Genomic DNA, 25,255 nt, shown 5'->3' on the forward strand with positions numbered 1-25,255 from the left:
ATAAACTATTCAATAATAACATTATCTATACAAAGAATAACAATACGTATTTTATAAAAATTAAACAATAAAAATAAATTATAATTATAGTTCAAAAAAATTTTAATTATTATCGTTTAAACCGTTTTTTAAAATACTAACTTTATATCAAAAAATAAAATATATAAAACAAAATAAAACAGTTTTAAATATAATTTTTAGGTTAACATTAATCTTAAAATTATATTTTTTATGTTACTTAATAGTATAAATATTTAATTGCTATATAATATCAAAAAACGAAATATTACATTCTAAATACTTTTTTTCTTAATATAATTATCTATTTGTTGTATTTAGGATTTAACTAATTTTTTCACTCAAGTGTTTTAACTTTTTTCTAGAATTATACTATTACAATCAAAAATATTAACTAAACAATGCGTCCAATTCTTCTTCAAGGACATGAACGCCCATTAACTCAAGTAAAATTTAATGATGATGGTGACCTCCTTTTTTCAGTATCTAAGGTTTTTTCTTTTTTTTCAACTATGTATTCTCTATTAAATTATTCCAAACTTTAGGATCATATTATTAATGTATGGTTTTCCCACAATGGTGAACGTCTTGGTACATATCATGGACATCAGGGTGCTATTTGGTCTGTTGACGTAAATTGTAAACTCAAATTTTTCTTAAATATATTAAATTAAATAAAATTATAGCAACATCAACACTTATGGCAAGTGGATCTGCAGATAGTACAATTATGCTTTGGAATGTAAAAACAGGAAAATGTCTTAAAATTTGGAAATTTCCAACAGCAGTAAAAAGAGTTGAATTTAATGAAGATAACACTTTGTTATTAGGAGTTACAGAACAAAGGATGGGTCACATAGGATCATTAGTCGTGTTCCCTATTATAAATGATGTAAATGCAGAACGTAAAATACTAAAATATTTTTTATAAAATCTTAAATCTATACAGAAACCAATACACCCATATATACAATACTTACACAAGATTCAAAAGCTACTGTTGCTGGATGGTCTTACTTAAGTAACTTTATAATTGTCGGGCATGAAAATGGATCTATATCTTGCTATAATGCCAAAGTAATTCTAATAATCATTATTCTATAAATATTAAAAATATACAGACAGGGAAACATATAAAAACTGAACAAATACATGAAAAAGGACATTCAATAACAGATCTTCAATTTTCTCCTGATAAAACATACTTTATAACATCATCAAAAGACAAAACAGCAAAAGTATCTTTTTATTAAATCTAAGCTTTTCTAATCAATAAAGATTTGTGATGTTGAATCACTCAAAGTGCTTAAAACATATATCACAGACACTCCTTTAAATACAGCTGCTATTACACCTGTTAAAAACTTTGTAAAAAAAAAACTTTTTTTTTCTTTCTAATATATCTAGGTAATACTTGGAGGTGGACAAGAAGCTCGTGATGTAACGACCACTTCTCAACGCCAAGGAAAATTCGAAGCTAAAATTTATCATAAAATATTCGAAGAAGAAATAGGAAGAATTAAAGGGCATTTTGGTCCACTAAATACAATTGCAGTTCACCCTAAAGGTATTGCATATGCTAGTGGAAGTGAAGATGGATATACTAGAATACATCATTTTCCACAAAACTATTTTGATTTTGAGTACAATCTTTAAAAAATTAACATAATAAACCACACCTATATTAATAAAAATTTAATCATTAAACTACTTAAAGTTATATTTAATTAAACTATACTTTATCCATAACTACATATATTTAATAAACTACAAATTTAAAATCATTAAGAATTTTTCTGATACATTAATTTATCTTATTTATTATAAAACATAAATAATCAACAATTATTTAAGAAAATTTACCATTGTATATTAATTAATTAATAATCTATTATTTTAATATATATCATGAAACAATTACTCGAATCATTAAATATAAAAAACAATTCCGTTGTCCAATACATTACGTATATATCAATTTTAGATTTTAATTAAATTTTATCAAACAAAATCTACAATAATTTTAAGAAAATGATCAAATATGTGAGACAAAACTTGTAGTTTAACTAATAAAAAATAATAGAGTTACTATGAATAACACTTAAACCAATCACTATAGGGCCTCACATACGGGTTTTCCTATTTTTAAAATTTTAAAACACATATTCCTATTTTTAACATTATAAAACATGTCTTCCTGATTATTTAACAGTCGAATGAATAGTAAATAGAAGTAACCTTATATTAACAATTCTTTAAAATAAGTCTCGTTTTATTATCATCCTTATAGAATTATTATTTTCATTATTAATATACTGTTTTATAATCTTCGTAAAGCAATATCATTATAGCATACAACTAAGAAATTCCGTATGCGGTTCAAGCAGAATAAGGATGAACAATAAATCAAAAAGCTTCACTTATATCAAATATCTAGACAAGATATCGCAAAACGTCTACGGAAAAATTCATAAATCATCCAATATATTCAAAATATCAATCCAAAATGTCAAACATTTAAATCAATGTATCTATTTTTCCATTAATAATATCTATATAATTGAACTAAGCTTATTGATAAAATAAAATCCATTTTTCGCTACTGAGCAATTCTCATAATCTAAAGACATTTATATTTCGTAAAATGATATTTAATTATTAATTTTAACATTATTTTTATATAATTATTTCAAAAAAATTAAAAAAAAAAAAAACAAAATATTAAAATATTTAATAATATTCAAGTTTAAATATTTTTTAACATTATAACAAAATATCATAATAAAAAATTATTTAAATCAAAATTCTAAAAAAAAATTAAACAATAAACCAAAAGAAATAAACATTAATAAATTAAAAAAACTTCTAAATAAATACTATAATTTCAGTAATATTTCAAAAACAAATTTTAAAAATAAAAAATCAAAAAACTTCAATATATTTTATTATTAATATATTTAATAATTTATAATCAAGATTATTTTAAAAATATCAATTATAAATTAAAAAATAAAACACCACTGAAATAAAAACTATAAAACAAATAAATAAAAAAATTCAAAATGCATATATAAAATTAAATACTATTATAAAAAATACAACCCAAATATATAATTTTTTTTAATAAACCAAAATTCTATAATTTTAAGAATCATTAATATAACAATCAATTAAATTTAAATCTATTAAATTATTATACATTTAAATTCTATTCACATTTATCAACAATGTAAACATACCTTTTTATAAATTTACATTCATTTAACTTTTTTACAATAATGTAAAAACTAATTTACGATAAATCAATAAAAACTATTTTTAAATATCTTAATATTCTATTTTAAATGACACAAGAAAACGTAATTTAAACAAAATTTTTATACGTTCTTTAATATTTATTTAGATATCATCTCCTTTTAGATTTATTATTAAAGATAAACATGATCGAAAAAATATATACAAACAACACTCCAAATCATTTAAAACTTTACTTAACAATGAAGCAAATAAAAGTTATATATCAAAAGATCTTAAAAATTTAAAGTTTTTATTCATTAATAATACAAATATAACCCATGAAAAATCGGAAAACTTAAATAAATTTATACGCATTCAAAAATTTAGAAACAAAAAACATATTTTGTGTAGCAAAGAAAAACAAAAATTTGATAATAAATTCATTAAACACAGAAAAAGCTTCAATGAAGATATTATTCAGTCAGATGAAGAGTTTCCTATTATGTCTACAAACATTAATGATAATTATGATAAAAAAGAACTAAAAAATCCATTTTTAATATACAATTCAAACAAAATTATAGAAAAAAACATAAATAATCATTTTATACCATATATTTTCTCAAACTTCAAACAAACAACTCTAAATATGAAACCAACATTTTCATTCATAAAAACACTTATGTTACCTCCATGTGATAATATAGTAGAAAGAAAAGAACCTTTATTAAACTGGACACCATCAAAAAAAAAGAACTTTCCATTTTTAGAAAAAGGTATTGCAAAAATGATTCTAGAATGGGTAATAGAATATCAATCACAAAATACTTTACATAATTATTCTAATACAAAAATAAAAGAACATATATTTATAATCACAGAAACAAAAAAAGACAGAAACATGAACAATATATACTTTTATGGTTATGAAAAGTTCACAGAAAATATTAAAATACTATTTCTTTTAACAGGAAAATACTTAAGTCAAAACGAAATTAACGAGGGAGCATTATTGTCATTGTACGAACCAATAATTAATTTTCAAAATACTTTTTCTCGAGACATTATTATATGTACTCATTGGTCTCATAAAAATTTAGAATAAATTATAATTTTAAAATTTCAAACTACAGACTTACTAATGCTTATTTTTTAATCAACGTATAACATTTGTGTATAAACCACAACTTTAATACTAAAAAACTAAGGAAAAATTTAACATATTCAAACATTAAAATCAAAGTATTTAGTTATATATATAAAAACATTAAAGCATTTTAAACTGGATTTACACAAGAAATACCATAATATCATACTATGCAATAATTGTATTAGCCTGAAACAACTTTAATACATTACTTTTCCGTTTTTCATTAACAGCCTTTTTATTTAGTATTTTAGAATCTGTAACTTTTAAATTCTAATACTATATTAGTAAACATAAAACCAATAAAGCATATTAATAACCTTTGCAATAACTGACCTATTATAATTAACTGCTCTAGAAGCTAATTTCGAAGCAAAATTAATAGAGCTTGTTTTAAAAATTTCACCTAAAACATTTTTTTTTTTTTCAATAAAACAGTCATCATTATTAGATAAATGATCTTTTCCAAAAAGAGACCTTTTAAAAAGCGAATTCGCAAACTTTCCTTTGCTAAATACTGAAAATGGGAAACAAAATAGTTCTTTTGATACACATTTATCAGCTACTCTATCGATAACACCTGTAAAGTTGTCAAATCTTTTTTTTACATCATTATCAATCAACACATCTGCAAATGTTTTTGTGTCTTGCTGATCAACGAAAAATGAAAGTTCCTAAAATATTACATCTCCAATTATGAATAAATATTCTAAATCTTACTTTTTTTATATCAGCATATTTCTTGGAGTATAATATTCTAGATTCAGGCAATACGTTTTCTACAATATTATCGACGTTTAAAACAGCATCAGGAAAAATTAGATTTTTAATATCATCATTACTCTTTTGTGATTTAAGACTTTCATCATCAATAACATCTACAAATGATTGTAAATTTTCTTGATTATCTTCTATTGTACTCAAAAAAGCTTTCATTTTTGGATTATCAGCTATATAAAATTAAAAAAAAAAACAATAACACAAAATTACCCATAAAAGAAAGATTTTGATTATCTAAAAGCTTTTGTCTTATAATTTGTTGTCTTTTATTACGTCTTTGAAAACTTTCATCATCATCCGAATCATCTAAATCGAAGAGCATAACATTACGTCTTTTTTTTAAATTTCCAGTTGTTATATCATTGTATAAATTACTAATAATTTTCATATCATTATCTATTTCTTTTTTCCTAAATTAAATTAGAAAAAAAATAACAGACAAAAAAATACATATAATATGCAGCAATATCACTTGCATCTATATCCTGAAAAGAAACAGTATTATCAATCATATCTTCAAGTTCTTTAACGTCATCCAAATCATCATCATCACTTGTTCCTCCCAAACCAGCATATTCATCATCAGATTCCTGAGCCTGATCTTCAATAAATTCTTCAGGTTTACTTGCAAGATGTTTATAGTTATTAGATTCAAAATTACATTTTGAATTTGTAGCTGAAGAAAAAACATTTTCATCATTGTTTACGATATCACTATAATTATTGTTACTAGAAACCCGTTGAATAAGACGCTTTTTTCTTTTAAAATCTCCAACTAAAATATTTGATGGTAAATTTACGTCAACATTTAAGCCAACCTCTATAGTATTTGAATGCAAATATCTAGGTGATACGGAAAAATTATCAAAAACTATATCAGAAGAAGGAGGATCAAACATAGACAACTGAGTATTTTCAAATTCTCTGTAAAATAATTATGTAAAATTTAAAAAATTTGAAAAATACTTTTCTACATTATCAAAATTCCTATTACCAGAAAAGGACACTAACTTGCAATTAGAATCATTCATATTATCTAACGTTTCTAAATTGAGATTAACATTTGCCTAAATAATTTAGCTATATCTTTTAAAACAACATAAATACTTGAGATAATTTGAAAGACATCTCTTTAGATAAATCATCTACATTTAAAGTTTCGTTTACTATCTTTTCATCTATAATATTGTTTTCCAAAAAGTCATTAGCAATATGCTTATTAGGCAAAGTGGAAGAAAAAAACTGAGAAAGATTAAAAATATTATCGACAGAATCTTGCAACGGTCTGGAATTACAAAAGTCATTATACTCATTTTCATCATCCATTATAACTCTACGAGCATTATTTCGACAAATCTTTGTTCTAATAGTAGCCTCTTCCATTTCATCTAATACATATTGAGCTCCTTCAGATTCTTCCGAACTCAATAAATCTGATTGATCATTTTGATCAGCATCATATATTTTTACATTCTCAATATCCTTTAAATCCGAATGACCAGAAAAATCCAAATCAACATTAATATTCTACGAGAATATTACAAAATAAAAACATTGAGTTCACACAAACCACATTATTATCGTCATGAATAATATCTCCATTATGATTATCAATATTAAAAAATTCATCATTACTTTTTTTGGCATTTTGAGCAACACATACATTATTCCATATATTATCATCATCATCATCATTATCATTATCAATGTTTCTAACATCTTCTGCCTTCAACCTTTCCTTTTCTACTAAATCATCAACTTCAACAACTTCTTTAGCTCTTTCTTCAAAAGAAGTCAAAACAATGCCTTTTCGCTTAAGTTCATCTTCACGTTCCAAACGCTCAGATTTAACCTGTTCTGCAGCCTTTACCAATAACTCGTGATCAAACAGTTTATTTTTAATCCTACTTTTCTGGCTCGGTGATCCAAGTCTAGCCAAATCAAAATAAGAAACATGGGTTTCCCCACAAGACATAAATGATTTAAATTCTTTTTCGGAATTTTTCGAATTATAAAATAAAGAATCAATTTCCAACTCTGAATCCGAGCTATTTTCAAAAACAAGTGTTTTAAATGACATCTTTTTATGATTTTGATAATTAACAACTTCAATTTGTTTAGAAATTAAACAAGGCTTAGCCGCTTTCGGAAATTTAGATATAATATTTGGTATTTCAAAATCTAATGAAAGTGACATCTGGTCTTTAGAAGAGATATTCAAAGAATAATCATTATTTTGAGAATGATTATTATCTGTAAATGAAATATCTAATTCAGAAGCAATTAGAGTAGTTTCAGATTCTTTTTCAGAACCCTGTTGATCTAAAGAAGATTCGAACACAGAATCCGCTCTGTAACCCACTTTTTTTAAAAAATTCAAAATAGATGTCTTTTTATCAAGCCTTCTCTCAGGAACCAACGCCATACCTTATATTGTTAGAAAAAAAAGAACAAAATTCACAAATACCCCTGTCCATTCTTTCAGTTTCTTTCTGCATTTCTTCCATTACTTTCTTAGTAATAGCCTAATAGAAAATTAACAAAATTAAAATATTTTTATAAATTTACTCTTTTTTTCTTTTTAATCAAAGAACAATCCTTTTTAAGACTAAAATTATGATCCAAAGCATCACCAGAAGTTTCAGACTTCTGAGTTTCTAGATATGTATGCTTTTTTTGACCTGATTGTACTAAACTTGATTTTTCTTTTAGCCCTAAATTCTAATTGAATTTTATAGTATTAAAGAAAAATATTTACCAGAACCAAATATAAGTTTCTCAGACGAATCCGAAGACAAAGACGTATCCAATACATTAAATAAACCTTTATTAAGCAGATTATCTTTTTCTCTTAATTTTAAAATATCATGTTTTGTATTAAAATGACATTCATTATCCTTATTCACAGTTTGCCTGATCAACATTTTTTTAACTCTTTCATAAGCACTATCTTTAGAAATAATCTCTGGTGATAAGTCCTCATTTAAATAAGTATTGCAGTCTTTTACAGAACCAGAAGACTTTTTATTATTAAAGAATTGAGCAGCTCCATCTAACAAAAGACTAGAATGTTTACTATCATCATACAATTCAAATTCATCTATATCGAATCGCGCTAAGGTAGCTTTCACTTTAGATCGAGGAGTCAGCTCAGAATTAGAATAAATAGTAGGACTTGAAGTTAAAGAAACAGAAGTACTTAATGAACTGAACATCTCATTTTCAGTTTGTTTTATAGAATTTATACTTTCAGTTTCATCTAAAATTTGTAATCTTCCGTAAGTTTTTCTCAATGAACGCATATTATGAAATTTAAAGCAATCCACTCTTTTTATCGCAAATCCAATAAAATACTATTTATCAAATAAAAATCTAATTCCTTAATTTCTTTAATATTTACTTTATAATTATTTTAACATAAAATCGAAACACGAAAAAACGTGATAATCTGAACAAATTTACAAAATATTGAAAAGATTATAAAAATAATTTAATATATCAAATAAATAAATCTAAAACAAAAAATGCAATTTAACATGCTAAAAATAAATATAAATAAAAAGTAACCCTAAATGTTTAATCTACGACTATTTGTAATAGATCTATTATTTGTTTGAGCAGCAAACATCATTTTAAAACCATTACATAAAGTATTCATATCACCATAAAGATTTCCTTTCAAAGAAAATGCATTAGGAACAACTTTCACTGACTATAGGAAATTAGTCAAAACTCAGCTAAAATTATTATATTTTACCCAACTAACAACTTTAGATTTCAAATTAGCCTTAAAACAAAGATCAAAAAACCCGGGATATTTAGGATTAAAACAAAATGCATAACAAGACCTTCTTGGATTGGCTTCTGAATACCTATTGAGCCATTGTTCTAGGATTACTATTAAAAAACTCACAATTATATAATTTATACTCATACCTGTTTCAGCTCTAGTACCTTTTTGAAATTTTTCATTTGTAGTCATTTCATCGACTTTTCGAGCAATTGATTTAATATGTGAAACTATAAGTTCGTCCAAATCACTATAAGAATAATTCTGCTCTTTTCCTCGTACACGTAGTTGACGACCAACAGAAAATTCGTTTTCTTTGTCTAATTCAAGAACATCTATTCAAAATCAATTTTAAGCATAAAAAATATTAAACGTATAATACCAATATGCTGATAAATCCCTTCAGAAATTTTCCATGTTATAGCAATATGATCAGGTCCACTTGATGATGGCCGAATTACTACATCACCACGTTGCATACCAGCCAAATAATCTTCAGCCTGTCGAGCATTAAATGGTCTAAAAAGTGGATGTTTGATAACTCTAGTTATTCGTTGTTCTGCTTCCTTCTTTAATGCAATTTTAGACTTATCTTTTTCTTCAGCAATACTGTCCCATTCAATTTTTCTATTTAAAAAACTATCTTTTTGGTTTTTATATGCTTCTTTAATAGAAGATGCCTTTGTTGATAGCTCTGCAGTAAATTTTTGAAAATTCAAACTTAAGACAACTGCTTGAACAATCTGTCCATATTGTAAAACTTGAGAAGGTAAAACATTATAATTATCACTTATTTGAGAACTAGCAATATTTCCATCTATTCCACAATTTAATTTCACAGTAACATGCCTATTACTAATTTTTTTAACAGTGACAGGAATAACAGACCCTGGTTTCAATGATTCTGGTGTCTCTCCAGTTAACATAGTAAAAATTTCCTGATCTGTAATATCTTTATAGTCTTTACGAAGTTCTTCATAAGGATTCTGAAGCTCATCTCTGATAGTCTCAAGGGTATTTCTTTTTAATTGTTGAAAAACCTTTTCCAATTGCTCAGCATATTCTTCTAATATAAGATCACTAAGTTTATCAGGATCATCATTCATGAGATGAGCCACAATCCCCCCACTAGAATCGTACTCCTCAACATCTTCTTCATCTAATTCTAATGCATCTGCTGCCATTTTTCTGGCTAATTCGTAATCTTCTGGATGTACCCTTGTACTATCCAAAATCTCACTAGAATCAGATGTAGAATTATCATCATAAGGTATCTTCAAAAAACTAGCGCAATTAATAAAAATATTCCTTGTTACAATAGATTTTGTAATGAGTTCAGCACGATTTGAAATATATCCGCCTACAAGAGAAATACGCTTACACAGACTCTGAGCTTTACGGGGACCTAAACCACATACATATGGCAAAAGATTTGATTTATAAGAAGACTTAACAACATCATTTATATTAACACCCACTAAATTTACAATATCTACAATTGCTGTTTCCAAAACTCTTTGTAATTTATCACGTGGTATCTATTTATATTAATAATATTCAAAATCCTAAAATAATTTACATACAAGATGCTGCCATGGATGGAAAGATATTGATGTAATGTCATTCCCCATTGCCGCATATTCCATAAGTGGACTTTGCATATATCTAGCAAGAGAAACACAATACTTACCCAATGAAGGCAAATTAGGAAATTCTTTTGAAGCTCTTTCACTATTTTGATAAAGCCTAGCAACATCATCATTAACATATACAACTCTTATGTGGTCATTATTATCACTTTGTTTTGCATTAATATTATCAACTATATCTTTTAAACATCTTCGAAGAAAGTCAACAGAAACGCTAAACCCAGATATGCCAATAACATCAGGATTTCGACGTTCTATAAAATCAAATAACTCTTTTTTAGAATTTTCTTCATTTATGTCAGAAATTCTAATATGCTCTAATACTTTTCCATTTTCATCAACAAATACACATAAAGTATCATCTTTTGTAGGATCCCCTCTTCCATTAGAAACTGTTAATACACGCGGTATTTCTCCTTTATCCAAAGACTTCAAAATGTAAGGTGTACGATCAAGTTTATCCAAAAATTTTTTTCTACAAAAAAAAGAAAGAACATCTTCACAATCACTCTTTAAATTTTCTTTAATAGTTTTCTCCATAATTGGTTTAATTCTAGCAAACAAATCAATCAATATTAATTTTCTCTGATTATTCCAAGCAGATGCTATTTCACTAACATTATCGGAGATTAGTAATTCAAACATTTCAGAAAATATATTATCATATCCATCTAAATGAATACTCACTGTAACTAAATCTTGATCTTCAGCATTAATCATCTGAAGGTAAAAATCAGGATCATGAAACATATTCTCAGTAGAAACACGACGAGCATATTTAAAAAAATAAAAAGGGTGATCATTATCTATTTTTCTAATACCCTTTTCAGTAGGATTAACATTAATATAACACTTTTTAAGATAAATAGTCCTTATGGACTTTCTAACTTGAGGATCGTTCAATAACTCATCAACAACAACTTTTCTTGCAACTAACATTCAAGTTAAAAAAATAGTAATTAAAAACAACACGTACCAGCCAAAGCATTAGAAACAGATAAATAATTAGAACCCATAACATATTCTTCTGCCAGAACTTCTGGCCATTTGTCAGGATCTTCAGGAAAATATCTTTTAGTATTTTCCAAAAAATTTTTTCCAATATGTTCAGGAGGCAACCCAAAAGCCTGAAAAATTAATCAAGGTTTTTCCCTTAAATCAAAACACTTACTCTGACAAGATTATAAAAATTATCTTTCCTTATTTTAGCATAAAAAGAATATTTATTCGAAGGTCTCTTAAAAGTAGATCCTTGTGAAATATTCATGTCTTTTATATTTTCAGAATATCGAAAATATATATAATCATAGAGATCAATAATCTCTTCAAAACATTCAACTTTACCAATACACTCTTTAAGCAATTTATCATCGAGATCTAAGTTCTTAAAAGTTTCAAAAAAAGAATTCCGTTTTTCAATAAATGCACGAAATTTAAGATCAAGATCAAGAATTTTCCACAAATCACTCTGCCTTAATAGAGTATGAACTTTATTTGCTTTCCTTTCATCAGTAGTTTTTTCAGAAAAAAGTAAATAATCTTTTCTGTTTTGCCAAATAAACGATGGTTCAAAAAAATCACGATTGTAAAAATCAATAACATTTTTTACAGCTTTCTTAAAAGGTTTCAACAAAATATTGTCTATATCGGAACGCACAAAGAGTAGACGATTCGAAACCCAATCATACTCTTTTAAGATATCTTCATCGGAAAGCTGCAAATGATAATACGGAGCCCGTAAAACCTGAATCCGTTCAGGAACATCAGTAATCCGAATAATCTCATCCATATCTGTAAGCATACGTTCAACAATTTCACTATGCTCAAAAACATCATGCAAAGAGACATCTTTTTTTTCATATTGCTCAGAATCTTCATTTTCAAGAGCATAAGCATAATCTCCACCATCACCAAAAATTTCAAAAACTTCAGCATGCGCATCACTATCTATTCCAACACTTTCGGAATACGCCCCTATACGAAATGACTTTTCATGTCGAATTTCTTTTCTATTATCAATATCATTATCAAGATCATCCTCCTCAATGAAATCAGCAAATTCATCAGTAAACACTCCTTGTTTAACGTAAGCTTTCTCTTCTGCATTACTCTGATCCTCTTCATCTGAAAAAATATCTTCCAAATTCTTAGAAGCAGATTTTTCTTTTCTTCGTTTTAACCTTTTGAATTTTGGTATATCTCGTGCCATTACAATTCCAGTATTTTCCATAACAAGATCTAGATCTTCTTCATCAAGTTCGTCACCATCCATATCCCTATCCACATCATTTAACCGTTTTCGTCTTTTATGCCGTCTTATATTTGCTACATCATCATCTGTTTCTTCCTCATCATCAACAATAAATCCCTCATGAACCTTCAGAAACAATCAAAATTATATATATTACAAAAAATACGGATACAAAAAAACCTTTCTTCTTTCATCATCATCATCATCATCCTCTTCCTCTTCGCTAGAATCCATAACAGTATCATCCTCCAAATCATTTTCCTCATTTTCATCGCTTTTTTCATCCCATACATCATTCTCATTATTTTCACCTTAAAAATTTTTAATACAAACAAAAAATTCATCATTTTTTTGTTTTTTACCTAGTACATCCCCCATTTTACTCTCTCAAGTAATTAAACTTTTTCTCGTTATAATTGGGGAGGGGGGCACAATGTTACTCATTTTCGAAGAAACACGAGAAACAAGGATAAATCTTTTTAAAATATAACACTAAAATACAAAAAAAAAAAACATAAAAAAAGAAAGCAACTGTAAAAAAACGGTAGACATAAGATAATTTATTCATTAAATTACTAATGAAAACCTTTTAAAAACAAGTTCTTAAAGCAAAGAACTAAAATAAATACAACTGGCGAAAAAAATAATTATAATTATTCGAAAAAACATATATTTATATATACTGTAGTATAAGGAAATGAAAAATGAGCTTTTATCTAGAAAAAAACAACGGAATTTTAAACAATTAACACTGCCTTCACAAACACGTACAGAGTCATCAGAAATATTAAATACACATTTATCCGGAATTGCAAATGATTCCCATAAATACCATAATAGTCTTCTTGAACAACTTGAAATTCTTGAAGTTGGCGTTGAATTCAAACTTAATTTGTGTCAAGAAGATCTTAAAATACTGGGGGATATTGGAGCAGGTAATAGTGGTACAGTCACTAAAGTTCTTCACCTTCCTACAAAAACTATTATGGCCAAAAAAGTATTTATCAAATTTTATAATACAAAAAGTTTCTAACCTTATTAAAGGTCATACATATTGAAGCTAAACCAATTATCAGAAAACAAATACATAGAGAACTACAAATAATGCATGACTGTGATAGTCCGTACATAGTTTCATTTTATGGTGCATTTATGAATGAGAATGATATTAATATTTGCATGGAATATATGGATTGCGGGTAAGTAAATATTTTTTTTAACATTTTATACTAATCCTATTTAGTTCTTTAGATAGAATATCTAAATATGGTGCCATACAAGTTAATATTTTAGGGAAAATAGCTATTGCAGTTTGTACACAATAATTATAATTATAAATATATTTATTTAAATTAGGTTGTAGAAGGATTAACATATTTATATAATGTTCATCGCATAATTCATAGAGGTAGATTTCCTTAAAAAGTTACTACTAATTAAAAGCATTAGATGTTAAACCAAGTAATATTCTAGTTAACTCTCATGGACAAATTAAGCTTTGTGATTTTGGAGTATCGGGAAAACTTATAAATTCAACAGCCGATACATTTGTAGGGACATCTACATATATGTCGGTAAAAACTCTTTTTTTGCTTTCTAAATCTCTATTAATTAACTAGCCTGAACGTATCCAAGGAGCAAAATATAGTATTAAATCTGACGTCTGGTCTCTTGGGATGACTCTTCTAGAATTAGCTATTGGGCATTTCCCGTTAACATCAAATCCAGATACTCCTGCAACAGGAACTATGGGAATTCTAGACTTATTGCAAAGAATAGTACATGAATCTGCTCCAACTTTACCGAAAGGAAAGTTTCCAAAAGATCTAGATAATTTTATTAGCACATGTCTCAATAAAGATCTAAAAATGAGGCCTAATCCTCAAGAACTTCTGGTTTTTTTATCTTTAATTAAAAAATATTTTAACATATAATCAGGATCATTATTATATAATAAATTCACGAAAGCAAGATGTCGATTTAGAAACATGGGCTAAAGAGATGCTCAAAAGAAACACAACATAAATATAAGTCCCTAATTCAAAAGATTGTAATTTATACATATATTTTAAGGCTGGTACCATATTCTCAAAATTTTCGCAATTTTAAACATCATGTAATATATATTGATTTTATACGTACAACTTAAATAGTGCTAAATCTTTATATAAGATACTATACATAATACCTATTTTATATCTTAAATCAAGTATTTATAATTTAATTTATTAATCTCGAGTACCCAACAATACAAAAAAGTGCACCTACTATGTTGAAGCTGGATTTCTTTAATAATAGATTCAAATTTCGAAAACAACCTGATTTTAAAATTGTTTTATAAGTATAATGCCCGTATTTTTTTCTCCCTTGATACAAAATATATATTCCAAAACCACTAAAAGTCAATGTACTTGTGATTCTGCACCCAAAACACTCATAATTTTCTAATATTTTTTCTGCATTTTTTACATTCATATTGTAAATTTTAAACTTTCAGTTCACAAAATAACGTCGAATATTCTTTCAAAAATATCAAATAAAAAAAAGATGAACTCTATAAAAACTTTATTTATCCTTGATAGAAAAGAGTATCTTGTTTTAAAATCGTTTTTTTTAAATATCTAATTTATTTAGAAACATTATTTTTGAATACCATTGGGATGGACGTACTTCAAAAAATATTATTGCTCTATTTATATCAGAATATAAAAAAGCGGTATATCATAAAGATATACTTACACCTATTATATCCTGTAAAGAAGGTCTTTTATTTCATATCGATTGTGGTGACATTATTTTTTTTTGCGTGGTAACATCAGAAATAGATCCACTATATGTTATCGAATTCCTGTATCATATTATAAATGTTCTTAAAGACTATTTGGGGCCAAATGCCATAAAAAAATCCGTTTTAGAAAAAAAAAATGAAATTGTTATTCAACTACTGAATGAAATGATGGACTATGGATATCCCATGATTACAGAATCTAACGTTTTAAAAGATATCATTTCTCCTCCAAATACAATAAGTCAAATATTAAACATGACAGGACTACAAAAGTATCAAATATTTTTTTTAGATCTAAACTAAACTTATAAAAGATCTTATATACCATCAGGCATTCTATCACCAATTGCATGGAGAAGAGCAAATGTAAAACATATAAAAAATGAATTTTTTATTGATGTTATCGAAGAACTTACAGGAATAATTGATAAGTATTAACAGGAGAATTATCCATTTTCTTCTTATCAAAAATAGACATGGAAAATTTATAACTCTATTTTCAAAAGGAAAAATAAAATGTCTTTCAAACATTTCAGGTAAATAATATACTAAAGAAACAAAATTAATTATTTAAGGTATCCCTAACATAATCTTAAGTATAAAATCCAAATATGATCTTTTTTACTCATCATTTCATCCATGTATACGTTCGAGTCATGTTCCCTCATTAAAACATCTATGCTTTGTACCACCAGATGGAAAATTCACCTTAATGACTTATGGAATTGAGCTTTCTGATACAATTTCTTCATCTTTACCAATCTCTATTGAACCTAAATCAAACCCAAATGTTGAGGACTTTGAAATAAAATTAAATATTTTTAATCAATTCATTGACAATATAACTATTACTGTTCCAATATCTGAATCATGTCAAGTAAGAAATTCAAAATCTACACATGGAAATATTACAATTGAATACAAACATAAAGAAAAAAATAAACTAATTGTTTGGACATTAGATGTGCCTAAAGCTTGTTCTTTTGCTTCTATGAAATTTACTCTTAATGAAATGGAAATTTCTCCTAATTATCTCATAGCAAAATTTACATGCAATGGATGGATTATTAGTAATATGAATGTAGAAAGCTTAAAAATAACTACTAACTCTAATGACAAACATTATAAGGGTATAAGGTAATTTTCTCAAAATTCAATTTTTTTCTAATACTTTTAAGATACATGACAATAGCAAATGAAATAGTTGTAAGATTTTAAACCTAAATAGGTTTTAAACGGATACATTTATTTTTTAAAATATTTTCTATAATTTATTTTTTACGATTCGTAATATTTGTAAAATATCGTAGATCATACTTTTTGCTTAAATACAACTTAAAAATTTTAACAACTTTAACTTAAAATTATGGATGATTTATCAGATGAACTTTTGGCATTAGCAGGCCACAAAGATATTGAAAATACATCACAAAAAAATGAACTTCCTCGTAAAAAAAAAATAATGTCTCACAAACGACTTCAAAGTGGAAAATACACTGAAAATTATAGAGAATCTTTGGGAAGCAATGATGATTCAAGTGAAGAATTGTATTCAAGTGAATGTAGCACAGAAAGCGAGAATATAGTATCTAGAGATGAAGACGATAATGACATAGAAAAGTATTCCATTCCTTATGTACTAGAAGGCAAATTCAAGGATGAAGAAGACCGTAAAAGGTATATTTTAGAAAAGTCTTAGATATGTTTCACAAGTTTCAAAAGGATAATGAGTATGAATGAAGTGGAAAGAGAATCTATCCTTTACGAACGAGAAGAAGAAGTAAATACATCATACTTATAAAAAACAAACTATACGTGTATTTAGACACAAAAATTACAAGAAAAAAAAGAATTAGCAGAAAGACTGAAGCAAAAAAAACTCGATATAAAAAAACAATTAAAAACACGACGTTAGCAAACATAATTTATAATAATATTTGTTAATTATATATAGGATCAACACAAGGAACAAAAAACAGTGAAGCTATTTCAAAAAAAGATAAATTAACTGAACTCAAAAGAAAAAGAGAAGAAAAGTATAACCGAACAGATCCAGAAGTATGCAGTTATATCGGAAAATACCATTAACTTTAAGTAGCAAGATAGTAAAATATTCAGAAAAAGAAACAAACAAAAATTTAACAAAAAAAATGAACATGATTCAGAAAATAAAGAAGATAAAGATGAAACTACTATACTTGATTTAAACGATGTAAATAATACTAGACTTGGGAGAAAACATTTTGCAAAATTTCTATTTCATCCTTTATTTGAGGAAACTATAATAGGTACTGTATTAATATATGTTATGGAAATATTTAATTTTTAAGGTTGCTTTGCCAGGATAAAAATAGGCGAAAATTCTCAAGGTAAAAGCGTATATCGAGTTTGTCAAATCAAAGGTATAATATTTTTCACTAAAAATTTATAAATATATAATTACTGAAAAGGTTTACAAACTAGTCCAAAAGTTTATTCTTTTGAAGGAATACTTTCCAATCAAAAAATAGAATGTATACATGGTGCAAATATAAAAGCATTTGAAATAACATTCGTATCAAATTCTGCTATTACTCAAGTAACATATTCAAGGATATTCAAAAAGTATCTTATTAACTAACTTAGAAAGAATTTGATAGATGGACACAACAACTTAAGCAAGACAAAATTGCTGCACCCAAAAAATCACTAATTGAAAAAAAAATAACTGAATTAAGTCTAATGACACAACACAAGCTAACAGATGTAAGTTCAACTTATTAAATTTTGCAAAATATACAATTTTTTCAAGTTAGAAATATCAGATATGATAGCGCGACGAAAAGCATTACAAAAAATTCCTGGAAATATAGCAATAGAAAAAACACAGCTAAAGAAAATCAGAGACATTGCAATTGCCCATGGAGACGAAAAAGAAGCAAAAAGACTTACAGAAAAACTAAATACTCTTGAGGAATTATCAGCAGGAAAAAGACATGTTTTAATCCATTTAGATAAACTTGCTAAATTAAATGAAAAAAATAGAAAAGCTAATTTAGATACAATTAGACAAGCAGAAATCCAAGCCAACGAGGAACGTAGGAAACAAAGTAATAATAGCAATATATATATGTAAACTTAATGTTAGTAGGTATCTTTCCAATAATAGCAAATCCATTCTCACGTCTTAAAACTAATCCAAGAATATTTTATGACAATATGTTATCAGAAGTGCAAAAACCTTTCTTGCCTCAAATCAGAAATGCAAATGAAAATACACAAACAGCTGAAACTCATACAAAAACAAACCCAATAGATGCAGAAGAAACTAAAAATAACAGAATACATGTATTCGAAAATTCGGCAACTAAAACTGCAAAATCCCTTAATAATATAGATGAAATCATTGCTCAAAGTGACTTTAATTTAGATTTTGATATCTAGTATTAAAATTTCCTTTTATATACATAAACATTTAAAACAAATAAAATACAAATAACTTAAGTGACTAAAGTATTACTTTATATTTCTATGCATATTGAAAACTATCTTGTTGTCCAATTACTTTTGAATCCAGCAAACAATATAGATCCTATTGCAAATAATATCAATCCGAACAAATACAGACATCTTTTTCCCCATCTTATCTCTTCTTCTTTAATATATTCAAAATACATTTGCTGTTGCTCATCCTTAAAAGATGCTTTTTTAAAGAACGGATAATGTATTAATCCAATATACACTCCAATAAGAAGAATAGGAAAAGGAAATAAAACTCCAAAAAAAAATAACTAAATTTTTTAGTATATACTAGTTTAAACCCGTAAATATAACCTTTCTGCATTTTGTACCTGTAAGAGTTATCAACTGAGATTCATTAGAATCTAATAAGTCAAATAATATTTGTTTTGTATTCTCTGGGCTTATACTAGCTTGGTAAGATGGAAGCTCATCATTTTTGTCAGACATTTATTATAATACTTTATCTAAAAGTTATAATCTGTCCTGCAGATATCCTAAATATTAAATGCTAATTACCACATTTTATCTATTAAATAGACATTTAAGAACAATGGATTTTTATTAATATCGATTTTATATTATTAATTCAAATACACTAATTATTTTCGTAACTTAAATCAAAGAAAGAAATAAATTCTAAAAAAAAACAAGAATAAGTTTTTGCAAGAAAAAAGTTCCAAGAAGGATGAAATATTCATTGTTTTATGTGAAAAACATAACCTTTTATTATAATTGCTAAATAGTACATTATAAAACTTCATAATATTCAAAATACCATAATAATCAATAGACGAAGAAAATGATATATACTGTAACGTAAGAATATAAAGACATAATGAAGGAACAAGTTATAGACCAACCTCCAAAGCAAATTAGAAATATTGAATTTGGCGTATTTGGGCCAAAAGATATAATAAAACAAGGCGTTTTAGAGGTTTCAACAAGAGAACTATATAATATAATAGATAGATCCACAGTACGCAATGGTGCTCTTGACAAAAGGCAAGTTCTTACGTAATATTTACAAACTTCTAAAAATTAAAAAGATTGGTAAAGCATAAAAAAATAAGAGGAAAACCAAGTATATCTAATTACACTCAGGGGACTTCAGATAAACAAGCAATATGCGAAACCTGTGGAGAAAAAATAGTAACCTGTGTAGGACACTTCGGATACGTAAAATTAATTCTTCCTGTCTTTCATATAGGATATTTTAAAACTATTATTACAATACTTCAAAATATATGCAAAGTAAGTATTAAATTAAAAAAAAGAAATTAATTATAATAGGATTGTTCAAAAATATTATTAAAACTAAAAGATACCTATAGCTTTTTAAAAGAATTAAGAAAAGCAGAAACAGATAATTTAAAAAAATCACAAATATATAAACGCATAAATGACACATGTAAGAAAGTAAGAATATGTCCTAATTGTCAGAGTACCCAGGGTGTTGTTAAAAAAGTTGGGGCATTAAAAATTATCCACGAAAAGTTTAAATATAGTAAAAAAAATCACCAAGAAGAAATAGAATTTCAAAAAACCTTTGAAACTATTTTAAAATCTACGCCTGATATGAAAACCCATCTCTCTAAAGCACATGATGACCTAAATCCTCTTAAAGTTTTAAATCTATTTAAGCAAATTCCACCTATGGTAATACTAACCATAATAAATTTATTAATTTTTTTAATTGATTTAGGATTGTGAGCTTTTAGGTATAAATCCATTAAAAGGTCGTCCAGAAATGTTTATTTGGCAATGTATACCAGCACCACCCGTTTGTATAAGACCATCTATTTCCCAGGATGGTGCTAGCACAGAAGATGATCTAACAGTCAAATTAACAGAAATCATATGGACCAACTCCTTAATTAAAAGCGCATTAGAAAAAGGAACACCTATTCAGAATTTAATGGTATTTTATTGGAAGGGGTATTTTAATCTTATATTATATAGGAGCAATGGGATTATTTACAATTATGCGTTGCTATGTATATTAATAGCGAATTACCTGGAATATCATCACAAGCAAATACAAAACCTATGAGAGGATTTTGTCAAAGATTGAAGGGTAAACAAGGTCGTTTTAGAGGAAATTTGTCAGGAAAAAGAGTTGATTTTTCTGCAAGAACTGTAATCGGACCAGATCCTAATCTATCTATTGATCAGGTTAATAAAATTGCACTATTTTACTTGATTGGTTAATTATTAAAGATTGCTATTCCTGAGCGAATTGCTAAAATTCTAACATATCCGGAAAAAGTAACATACTATAACATCGAACAATTAAAAAAAGCTATTATAAATGGACCAGACATTCATCCAGGGGCAAATTATATTATGAATCAAGAGAACGGATTTAAAAAATTTTTAAAATTTGGAGATCGTCAAAAGATGGCTCTAGAACTTAAAATTGGCGATGTAGTTGAACGTCATATTCGTGATGATGATATTGTTTTATTTAACCGTCAGCCTTCATTACATAAGCTTAGTATATTATGTCACAAAGTATAGCTTTAGTTTTTTAATAAAAAACTTATAAAATTTAGGTAAAGGTTCGACCATGGAAAACTTTCAGACTTAATGAATGTGTTTGTAATCCATACAATGCGGACTTTGATGGAGATGAGATGAACCTACATGTTCCACAAACAGAAGAAGCACGCGCAGAAGCAATAGAATTAATGAGCGTAAAAAACAACCTTGTAACTCCTCGTAATGGGGATCCAATTATTGCAGCCATACAAGATTTTGTCACAGCGTCATACTTAATTAGTCAAAAAGATAATTTTTATGATAGAAAAACATTTACACATATATGTTCTTTTATGGTAGATGCTAATATGCATATCGACTTGCCATCTCCTGTTATCATAAAACCAGTAACCTTATGGACAGGAAAGCAAATATTTAATGTACTTATGAGGCCTAACAAAAACTCGCCGGTAATAGTTAATTTAGATGCTAAAACTAGGTCATTTAGTTCTCCAAAAGGCATACCAGATCTTTGTATTAATGATGGTTATCTACTCATACGTGGAAGTGAGATTATGTGTGGTGTTATGGATAAATCAACAGTGGGCGATGGTAAAAAAAATTCCATATTTTATGTCATTTTAAAAAATTATGGTCCTACTGAAGCAGCAGAAGCTATGAATCGACTTGCAAAACTATGTGCAAGATGGATAGGGAACCATGGTTTTTCTATTGGAATAAATGATGTTCAACCAGGAGTTTTACTAAAAAAAAAAAAAGAAAGTTTAGTAAAAGCAGCATATCAGTCTTGTGATGATCTAATATATGCATTATCATCAGGGAAACTAGAAAATCAGCCAGGTTGTGATGCAGAACAAACATTAGAAGCAAAAGTATCTGGAATACTTTCGAAAGTCCGAGACGATGTTGGTCAAATTTGTATGAGTGAACTAGCAAGAACGAATGCATCTCTAATTATGGCTACATGTGGTTCAAAAGGTTAGATTTATCTTAAATTATATATATAAATAACGTCATTCTAGGCTCTAAAATCAATGTTTCACAAATGGTATCATGTGTAGGACAACAAATTATTAGTGGAAGTAGAGTTCCAAATGGGTTTCAAGACAGAAGTTTGCCTCATTTTCAAAAAAACTGTAAGTTTCAGTATAACTCAATAAGCGTGTTAATCTTATTATTAGCAAAACAGCCTCCTGCAAAAGGATTTGTAAAAAATTCATTTTATTCTGGTTTAACACCTACAGAATTTTTATTTCATGCCATATCAGGAAGAGAAGGTCTCGTTGATACTGCAGTAAAAACAGCAGAAACAGGATATATGTCCAGAAGATTAATGAAATCTCTTGAAGATTTATCTTTACAATATGATGGAACCGTTCGTAATTCATCATCTGGAATTGTACAGTTTATATATGGTGATGATGGGTTAGATCCAACTTATTTAGAAGGAGATAATTGTCCTGTTGAATTTTCAAGAACATGGAACCATTGCCATGTAAATATATGCCAAATATATGATACAAAACTAATTAAATAAGAACATTACATCTAAAATACAATCGAAAGGACTCCTTCCTTATGAAATCATAGAAACTACACGCAAGTATCTTGAAAATCCTAAATTCAAGAACTGTACAGAAAATTTCAAAAATTCAATATTAAATTTTATTCAAAAAAATATAGCAGAACATTTAGCAGCTATTCGAGAAAGAAGAAATCTTCCGTCTTTTCTTGAACATACAAATGATTCTAAATACAAAAATATTATCAATGAGGAATCATTAGAAAGTTAGTTAACTTTTATTTTAAAAATCAATTAAGCTTTATAGTTGATTCTAAAAAAACAGTAGACAGCATTTTCAAAGTTACTAAACATCAACTTTTAACATATTTACAACTATGTTTAGAAAAATATATAAAATCAAAAGTTGAACCTGGTATTTAATTTTCTTTTATATATTACTATAGTTTAATTTTTTTAGGAACAGCTGTTGGGGCAGTAGGCGCACAGTCAATTGGGGAACCTGGGACTCAAATGACTTTAAAAACTTTCCATTTTGCAGGTGTTGCATCAATGAATGTTACATTAGGCGTTCCTAGAATTAAAGAAATTATTAATGCAGCCAAAATTATTAGTACACCTATTGTAACATGCAAACTTGTAGCAGAGGATGATACACGATCGGCTCGTGTAGTAAAAGGCCGCGTCGAAAAAACATATATGAAAGATGTATATAAAGTTAGCTTATTTGAATGTATAATTAATTTAAAACAGATAACCACATTTATAGAAGAAGTATATGGGCCTACTTCTTCATATATTGGTATAAAAATAGACTGGAATACTGTAAATAGATTACAAGTATTAATATTTTTATTTTAACTTTAATTTAAATAAAAATAGCTAGAAATAACAATCGATGAAATTGCAGCGTCAATTTGGCAAGCACCAAAATTAAAAATTTCAAACACAGTAACCGCTATATTTACATTAACTCTACTAATATTTATTTAGAAAGTTAGCATTAGTAGTGAAGATAAAATAAAAGTATATGTATCAAATGATGATAAAGATAAAGAATTTGATGAAGTTTACTATAAACTACAACACTATAAACGAACATTACCTCACGTTATTGTTAAGGTTATTTTTTTTTAAAATATAATCCAAATTAATATAATTTTTAGGGAATTCCATCAACTTCAAGAGCTGTTATAAATATAGACGAAAAAGGAAAAAATACACTTCTTGTAGAAGGCTATGGTCTTCGGGATGTGATTAATACTGATGGAGTTGTTGGAACAAAAACGTCTACAAATCATGTTATGGAAATGAAACAAGTTCTTGGAATAGAAGCAGCTAGGGCATCTATTATTAAAGAGATTGATATAACAATGAGTTCACATGGAATGAATATTGATCCTCGACATGTTATGTTATTAGGTGACGTTATGACATACAGAGGGGAAATTTTAGGAATTACACGTTTTGGAGTAGCAAAAATGGTATAAACACTTTTTTTATGTACGTTTCTTTAATTATTGTTAAGAAAAACAGTGTATTAATGCTTGCATCATTTGAAAAAACAACAGATCATCTTTTTGATGCAGCAGCTCGACTAACAAAAGATTCAATAGAAGGAGTTTCAGAATGTATTATTCTCGGAAAACCAGCTCCAATTGGTACTGGTCTTTTCCGTTTAGTTAGAAGAATTAATATAGAAGAATACCCTAAACCAAAATCTCTTCTTTTTGATAATTCCAATTTCTACAGAGTCAACACTTTTATAAAATAGTTTTTTTATAGAAATAATCATTATTGTTGGTAACAATACACAAAGTCCTTAATTAATAGAAATAAACAAAATATTCACAATATAATACCAAATATCAATATAGAAATTAAATTTATTAAATCCAAATAATTACAAATATATCTAACTTGCTTATTGACTGTAGTTTTTATTAACCTAAAGGGATCTATATATCTTTCAATAATGCAATCAAAATATTATAGATATACGAATATAAGCAAGACTAACGTGTTGGAATAATAGATTCTGTTATATCTAATGCTTCAATAACATCCTAAAAG

The 25,255-nt window shown here is 26.8% G+C and overlaps 9 protein-coding genes across 9 annotated transcripts; 6 read left to right on the forward strand and 3 right to left on the reverse strand.

Moving 5' to 3' along the window:
- Positions 1 to 419: 419 nt before the first annotated feature.
- Positions 420 to 1,674, forward strand: T551_02567 (uncharacterized protein; the record flags this gene model as incomplete). Its single annotated transcript, XM_018374830.1, has 7 exons — positions 420 to 509; positions 564 to 657; positions 705 to 923; positions 968 to 1,095; positions 1,140 to 1,256; positions 1,297 to 1,386; positions 1,426 to 1,674. 7 exons carry the CDS (start codon positions 420 to 422, stop codon positions 1,672 to 1,674), a joined length of 987 nt encoding a protein of 328 aa, XP_018229052.1.
- Positions 1,675 to 3,362: 1,688 nt separating this feature from the next.
- On the forward strand, positions 3,363 to 4,360 carry T551_02568 (uncharacterized protein; the record flags this gene model as incomplete). Its single annotated transcript, XM_018374831.1, has 2 exons — positions 3,363 to 3,377; positions 3,422 to 4,360. The coding sequence occupies 2 exons, from the start codon at positions 3,363 to 3,365 to the stop codon at positions 4,358 to 4,360; spliced, it is 954 nt and encodes a 317-aa protein (XP_018229053.1).
- Positions 4,361 to 4,570: 210 nt separating this feature from the next.
- Positions 4,571 to 8,484, reverse strand: T551_02569 (chromatin-modulating protein MRC1; the record flags this gene model as incomplete). The annotated part of the gene is made up of 11 exons (XM_018374832.1): positions 4,571 to 4,675; positions 4,723 to 5,076; positions 5,123 to 5,352; positions 5,393 to 5,592; positions 5,633 to 6,106; positions 6,149 to 6,249; positions 6,290 to 6,709; positions 6,753 to 7,609; positions 7,650 to 7,707; positions 7,751 to 7,896; positions 7,941 to 8,484. 11 exons carry the CDS (start codon positions 8,482 to 8,484, stop codon positions 4,571 to 4,573), a joined length of 3,489 nt encoding a protein of 1,162 aa, XP_018229054.1.
- A 266-nt stretch (positions 8,485 to 8,750) lies between these two features.
- Positions 8,751 to 13,250, reverse strand: T551_02570 (chromatin-remodeling histone chaperone SPT6; the record flags this gene model as incomplete). Its single annotated transcript, XM_018374833.1, has 9 exons — positions 8,751 to 8,894; positions 8,940 to 9,070; positions 9,119 to 9,307; positions 9,355 to 10,510; positions 10,556 to 11,553; positions 11,598 to 11,748; positions 11,793 to 12,998; positions 13,053 to 13,183; positions 13,235 to 13,250. 9 exons carry the CDS (start codon positions 13,248 to 13,250, stop codon positions 8,751 to 8,753), a joined length of 4,122 nt encoding a protein of 1,373 aa, XP_018229055.1.
- Positions 13,251 to 13,569: 319 nt separating this feature from the next.
- Positions 13,570 to 14,897, forward strand: T551_02571 (uncharacterized protein; the record flags this gene model as incomplete). Its single annotated transcript, XM_018374834.1, has 7 exons — positions 13,570 to 13,869; positions 13,917 to 14,071; positions 14,116 to 14,182; positions 14,229 to 14,280; positions 14,322 to 14,446; positions 14,492 to 14,767; positions 14,811 to 14,897. The coding sequence occupies 7 exons, from the start codon at positions 13,570 to 13,572 to the stop codon at positions 14,895 to 14,897; spliced, it is 1,062 nt and encodes a 353-aa protein (XP_018229056.1).
- A 522-nt stretch (positions 14,898 to 15,419) lies between these two features.
- T551_02572 (uncharacterized protein) lies at positions 15,420 to 16,878 on the forward strand (the record flags this gene model as incomplete). Its single annotated transcript, XM_018374835.1, has 6 exons — positions 15,420 to 15,460; positions 15,507 to 15,932; positions 15,975 to 16,091; positions 16,135 to 16,196; positions 16,236 to 16,797; positions 16,839 to 16,878. The coding sequence occupies 6 exons, from the start codon at positions 15,420 to 15,422 to the stop codon at positions 16,876 to 16,878; spliced, it is 1,248 nt and encodes a 415-aa protein (XP_018229057.1).
- A 148-nt stretch (positions 16,879 to 17,026) lies between these two features.
- On the forward strand, positions 17,027 to 19,083 carry T551_02573 (uncharacterized protein; the record flags this gene model as incomplete). Its single annotated transcript, XM_018374836.1, has 10 exons — positions 17,027 to 17,337; positions 17,383 to 17,440; positions 17,486 to 17,570; positions 17,615 to 17,718; positions 17,759 to 17,948; positions 17,991 to 18,062; positions 18,111 to 18,238; positions 18,286 to 18,405; positions 18,452 to 18,749; positions 18,791 to 19,083. The coding sequence occupies 10 exons, from the start codon at positions 17,027 to 17,029 to the stop codon at positions 19,081 to 19,083; spliced, it is 1,659 nt and encodes a 552-aa protein (XP_018229058.1).
- A 101-nt stretch (positions 19,084 to 19,184) lies between these two features.
- Positions 19,185 to 19,608, reverse strand: T551_02574 (uncharacterized protein; the record flags this gene model as incomplete). The annotated part of the gene is made up of 2 exons (XM_018374837.1): positions 19,185 to 19,430; positions 19,474 to 19,608. 2 exons carry the CDS (start codon positions 19,606 to 19,608, stop codon positions 19,185 to 19,187), a joined length of 381 nt encoding a protein of 126 aa, XP_018229059.1.
- Positions 19,609 to 19,996: 388 nt separating this feature from the next.
- T551_02575 (DNA-directed RNA polymerase III core subunit RPO31) lies at positions 19,997 to 25,023 on the forward strand (the record flags this gene model as incomplete). Its single annotated transcript, XM_018374838.1, has 17 exons — positions 19,997 to 20,163; positions 20,208 to 20,412; positions 20,452 to 20,817; positions 20,864 to 21,079; positions 21,121 to 21,333; positions 21,379 to 21,672; positions 21,714 to 22,638; positions 22,683 to 22,796; positions 22,842 to 23,155; positions 23,199 to 23,448; positions 23,490 to 23,597; positions 23,643 to 23,890; positions 23,936 to 24,022; positions 24,065 to 24,133; positions 24,176 to 24,304; positions 24,349 to 24,666; positions 24,711 to 25,023. 17 exons carry the CDS (start codon positions 19,997 to 19,999, stop codon positions 24,954 to 24,956), a joined length of 4,269 nt encoding a protein of 1,422 aa, XP_018229060.1. The 3' UTR covers positions 24,957 to 25,023.
- Between the last annotated feature and the right edge of the window lie 232 nt (positions 25,024 to 25,255).

Source organism: Pneumocystis jirovecii (genome assembly GCF_001477535.1).
Source record: "Pneumocystis jirovecii RU7 chromosome Unknown supercont1.11, whole genome shotgun sequence".
Lineage (NCBI taxonomy): Eukaryota > Fungi > Ascomycota > Pneumocystomycetes > Pneumocystales > Pneumocystaceae > Pneumocystis > Pneumocystis jirovecii.